Below are 5,069 nucleotides of genomic sequence, written 5' to 3'. Positions count from 1 at the left end.
GACCCACAACGTTGACGGAATGGAGTATCCTTCCCATTGGTCCAATCGTCATTCCCTGAGGTGGCACCGTCCGCCTGATTGGTTGGTGGCCATGGACCTCCCGCCCATCCCCTTCATTCCCTTTTCCCTCACCCTCCCCACCAACACCACCCTAAACCCCACCAACCCTTTCCACTCCCTCCCGCCCCTTGCACCCCCTTCTTTGGCTCGCGCTCCTCTCCCTGGGCCGGCGCGCGAACCCCGCCCCCTAGCCCTCATTCTCTATAAATAAAGCTACGCTGCGGGCTGGGGAGAGAACATAGTGGAGGCGAGAGAGTGTTCAGGAGAGAGGGAGTTAAGAGTGTGTTTCGGGGAGAGGGAGTAAGAGCGCGATCGAGGGAGAGCTCGGAGAAGGCGGAGAGGAGACAGCTGCAGCAGCGGCGGCGGCGGCGGGGGCTTTTAGTCTGAGATCAGAAACGAGGGAATAAGGAAAGGGGTGGGTTGGTTTCTTTTTTGTGCGTGTGTTAGTGTCTTTCTTTCTTTTTAATTTATTTTTATTTGTACGGTCCAGTGGCGCTCCGCTGAACAGAAATTCCCTCGCCAAGCCCGGACCTCGCTTCCAGGGACAGGCGGTTCTCGCTGTCAATTGTGTTGCCAAAGGAGTAGGTGCGATCCTCCAGAGTGTCTTAAGCCTGGATTGAGGGAAGCGAAGGATAGAGACAGAGACAGGGAGCTAGCGCAGATTGGGGATAGCGGCGACTGGGTGGGTGGGTGTGCTTCTTGCCCTCTCTTTTGCCCTCCCGGGTCACCTCTTCTTGGCCGAGGCCAGAATCCGCTCGCAGAAGGGCGCGCACCATGAAAGCCGTGAGTCCCGTCCGCCCCTCGGGCCGGAAGGCGCCGTCGGGCTGCGGCGGGGAGCTGGCGTTGCGCTGCCTGGCTGAGCACAGCCACAGCTTGGGAGGTTCGGCTGCTGCTGTGGCTGCGGCGGCGGCGGCGCGCTGCAAGGCGGCCGAGGCGGCCGCGGAGGAGCCGTCCCTATGTCTGCAGTGCGATATGAATGACTGTTACAGCCGCCTCAAGAAACTGGTGCCCACCATCCCGCCCAACAAGAAAGTCAGCAAAGTGGAGATCCTGCAGCACGTTATCGACTACATCCTGGACCTGCAGCTGGCGCTGGAGACGCACCCGGCTCTGCTGAGGCAGCAGCCGCCGCCGCCGCCGCCGCTGCATCACCCCTCCTCCGGGAGCTGTCCCGCCGGACCCCCCCGGACCCCACTCACAGCCCTCAACACTGACCCGGTAAGAGGACGCTGCTCCTGCCGCGGCGGGGAAGGGATTGAAGGGGATGGAATGTGCCTTGGAGCTAGCAGGCGGGCTGACTGCACCGGGCGCACAGCGCTCGGGAGTCGGAAAGGGACGTGCGCTGCGGTGGGCGACACTCGGGCTCTCTGAAATAAGGGTATATATAGCGAGGTCTCTGGGGCTTGTTGCGCGCGGACTGGCCGGGGGCGTATGGTTAGCTGGCTAGTGCGAGGTTCCTCCAGGGGAATCCACCCCGGGCTGGGAAGGAAGGGCTACTGCTGTTAAGGGATATCAGGACCAGCCAGTGAATCTGGAGACTAGGGGGTAGGATCGGAGATTTTTGTCAGATTTTGTACCTTTTTTGCCCTCTCGTTTACAATCTGGGGTGGAGTGAGGTGGGTTGCTGGACTATGTCCTGGAGAGAATGACAGCTTCTTCACTCTTCTCTTCTAATGGGAGAGCCGGGTTACTCCGATCTTGCCCATTCATTCTTGATTCGTAACCTCCAGTCCTGGTTGCATGGATAGGACGGAGAGAGGTGGTCGGATCGGGTTGTCATACTGTCCAGTCCAACCTGTCTGTCTGATGGGTCCTGTTCAATCTCGTCTGGACCTGCTTTTTGAGCTCTCTCTCTCTCTCTCTCTCTCTCTCTCTCTCTCTCTCTCTCTCTCTGTGTGTGTGTGTGTGTGTGTGTGTGTGTGTGTGTGTGTGTCTGCTCGAATGCTGTACCCACAGAACAAAACCTAGCGTTATGAATAGGTTCATTATTCGATTCTGATAACTTTCCCCTCTCTTTCTTTTACGTTTTTGTTACTGTTTTAGGCTGGTGCTGTTAACAAACAAGGGGACAGTATTTTGTGCCGCTGAACTACACTCTTGAGGTGAGTGGTCGTTTTCCTTTCTTTCCAGGAGCCCAATAAACCTTCATATAGCTTCTCCTCTCCGCCCCCCCTTCATATCCACAGAACATTTCACGAGGGCTGTGAAAATTCCCTGTGACTCAGTTCCCCAACACCCCTCTTTTCAACCTAGTTAATAAGTTAAGTCTCTTCTTGCCCTCCTTCGGTAACTTAGTGCTCACTTTTAAATGGAGGCAAGATCAAGCAGTTTTGCATCTTTCTGCAGCATTTCTCTGCCTGTCAGGAAGGTTTCGCCTCGATTTTTTTTTTTTTTCCTAAAGAGAGGCACTAACACTATTCCGGTTTCTTTTACCAAATACTTGAATGGTAGAAGAAGGAAATGGGTTATTGGGAAAGGGGCTCCAGGGAGGATTTCCCCCTCTCCAGTGCTTCTAGCAGGGGCTTGCAGCTGTGTATTCCTCTGTTTGGCCTAGCCTGGGAGCTTTGGTTGTTGTTTGACCTGGTTTGTTTTGGGTTGTTGATCAAGCATGTCTTGTGTTTTGTTGGTGGCGCCAGTTAGTCTGGAGCAGAATGGTTCACACACCCCCTCTATTCATTCCTCTTCCACAGGTGTGCAGCAGGCAGAGCCAGAGGAGCACAGAGAGAGACAAATTAGAGAGGGAGGGGGAAAAAGGAAAAAAAAAATCAGCCATCAGAGGAAAGGAAAAAAAATCAGCAAACCCTAGAATCCTTTTCATGGTCATTCCAAGAAAAAACAAAAACTTTCACCCTTTTTTGCACGTTCATAAGCATTTAAACATGATATCTGTTTTGTCTCTTCATTTATAGCAGCTGTGAATTGTACATTTCTGTGTTTTTTGGAGGTGGGGTTAAACTTTTGAGCAGAAAATGTGACTGGACTGATGAATAGAAGACCAAGAGTAAATCAAACTTTAGCAGTATACTTTGTGACCAAGGAGCTGAATTTTTCTTTTGAAGCTTTACTAATCTACCAGAGCATTGTAGATATTTTTGACATCTATTGTTTAAAATAGATGATTATATTGGGGCCAGGGAACTTTCTTCTCCCTGTGAGAATGTTACATATTGTATAGATAACTGAGTGATATTTCATACTGTGTATATATAGAGATGTTCTATAAGTGTGAGAAAAGTATATGCTTTAATAGACTACTGTAATTATAAAATATTTTTAATTAAATATTTTTTGTAAATATTATAAGTGTGTGTTTTCTTAATCTGGGAATATTTCTTTTGGAAAATTATTTTTCAGCTCAGTTACAGAGCTGACAATATGAAAATATCTGGAATGTCTTTTTTGTTTGGTTTGGCTTTTAATTTGTTTTTGTTTTGCCCAATGTCTTAGACTCGGAAGTTACAGTTATAGCTAGTGGTCCGTCCTGCATGACTGCATGAGATGTTTAATCATAAATAAACTTGTTCTGAGTCCATACAAAATGTGTTTTCTTTAATATAGATGGAAAACCTTGTATTTGTACCATACATTCTGAAAATTCACTGTCAGTTGAGGTACAGGGCTTCTAGAGTATATATAAGAAGAGCATTTAGAAGGAATATGTTGGCTTTTGTTTGTTTTTCTTTTAAAGATACAAAAAAGTGGATTTGACAGACTTTTTGCATATGGGGTGGGTAAATGCTTGGATCTTTAAGAGTATAAGAAATCTGTTGTTGCATCAAAATGAAAAGAAATTTATTCACCAAACTTCATTTTACACTAAAGCTTAATAATCACAAACTTACATGTCTGTACAGAACAATAAATTATAGAAACAAAAAAAAATGTTCTCTGCTTGCAACCAAAGGAAAAACTCCTACAAATAAACAGTTACTGTTTCCTTTCTCCAAAGAATAATGATAGGTGACTGGGGAAAACAGCATGATGGCAAATCCTTCAAGCAGGGATATGTTGTAAGTCAATTTTCAAACGTTAACTTAAGTAGACCAAAAAAAAAAAAATCTGATTGACCGCATCTAGATTATTTTTTATATAAAATGATTTTCACTACACCTGTGTTAGTTACAGTTAAGGAACTGTTAAGTCTCTTGTGATGTGTAACTTTTACATGTGAACATTAAAGTAGATTTATCTGTCTTGTACTGTGATTCTTTGGCCTTATTTCTTCAATCCTTCACATTTATTTGAAGGGTATCTTTTTTATTTCTTTTTGCTTTTTTTTCTTTTTGGGGACAATTAATTTTTCAAACTAAATATTACTATCAAGGCTATGTGAAATATTAGATATCTTCTGTAATCAGTAGCCTGCACACAAGTTAGATGAAATTTTTGGAGTAGGAGTGAATTAAGTAGGATTTAATTGGGTGCTTTGTAAATAGTTAGGCAACTCTGTGTAACATGGTCCTGTTTGATTTTTTTTTTAAGTGAGAGGATTTGTGTCAGATTATAAAAGAACTTTTTATTAGGTTGAAATCAAATAATTAGGAGAAAATGAAATATGGTCACGTTGTGATTTGAAGTGTTAACACATCGAATGGACAAAATTGAACACTTTTTAAATCAAAACATAGTTAAGGTCCATTAGATCCAAGCAAGCTCAAATCCTTTCTATTTATTTGAACTCTAACCCTCTCCATCTTCAATTTTCCCCCTTACTGCAATGGCACTCTACTGATGTTTGATATTTATAGAATTTAATATATTTGATGTTGATTCTAGTCAAATCAAATATGGACTTGTTGAAATGAAATTCATTTTGATTTCAGTACTCTTCATTCAAATAATGTATCAAGAGAATAATATTAAAGCATCCTGCTGAAATTCCCAAACTAAAGAATGCTGATGACTATATCCTTAATTATTCAGGAGAATTTTTCTCGTTTTTATTCCAATTTAGTTTTGGTGGGATAAATATTTGATGCCCAGCCAGTATTTTATTTTAGTGGACATTT

General features: G+C 44.4%; 1 protein-coding gene across 1 annotated transcript; it reads left to right on the top strand.

The window, feature by feature from the left end:
• The first annotated feature begins 281 nt into the window (after positions 1-281).
• On the top strand, positions 282-4,259 carry ID4 (inhibitor of DNA binding 4). The gene is made up of 3 exons (XM_051970624.1): positions 282-1,278; positions 2,104-2,162; positions 2,751-4,259. Exons 1-2 carry the CDS (start codon positions 835-837, stop codon positions 2,146-2,148), a joined length of 489 nt encoding a protein of 162 aa, XP_051826584.1. The 5' UTR covers positions 282-834; the 3' UTR covers positions 2,149-2,162; positions 2,751-4,259.
• The last annotated feature ends 810 nt before the right edge of the window (positions 4,260-5,069 follow it).

The sequence above is a fragment of the Antechinus flavipes genome, chromosome 1 (genome assembly GCF_016432865.1).
Source record: "Antechinus flavipes isolate AdamAnt ecotype Samford, QLD, Australia chromosome 1, AdamAnt_v2, whole genome shotgun sequence".
Classification (NCBI taxonomy): Eukaryota; Metazoa; Chordata; class Mammalia; order Dasyuromorphia; family Dasyuridae; genus Antechinus; species Antechinus flavipes.
This window is presented reverse-complemented; position numbering and strand designations above follow the sequence as displayed.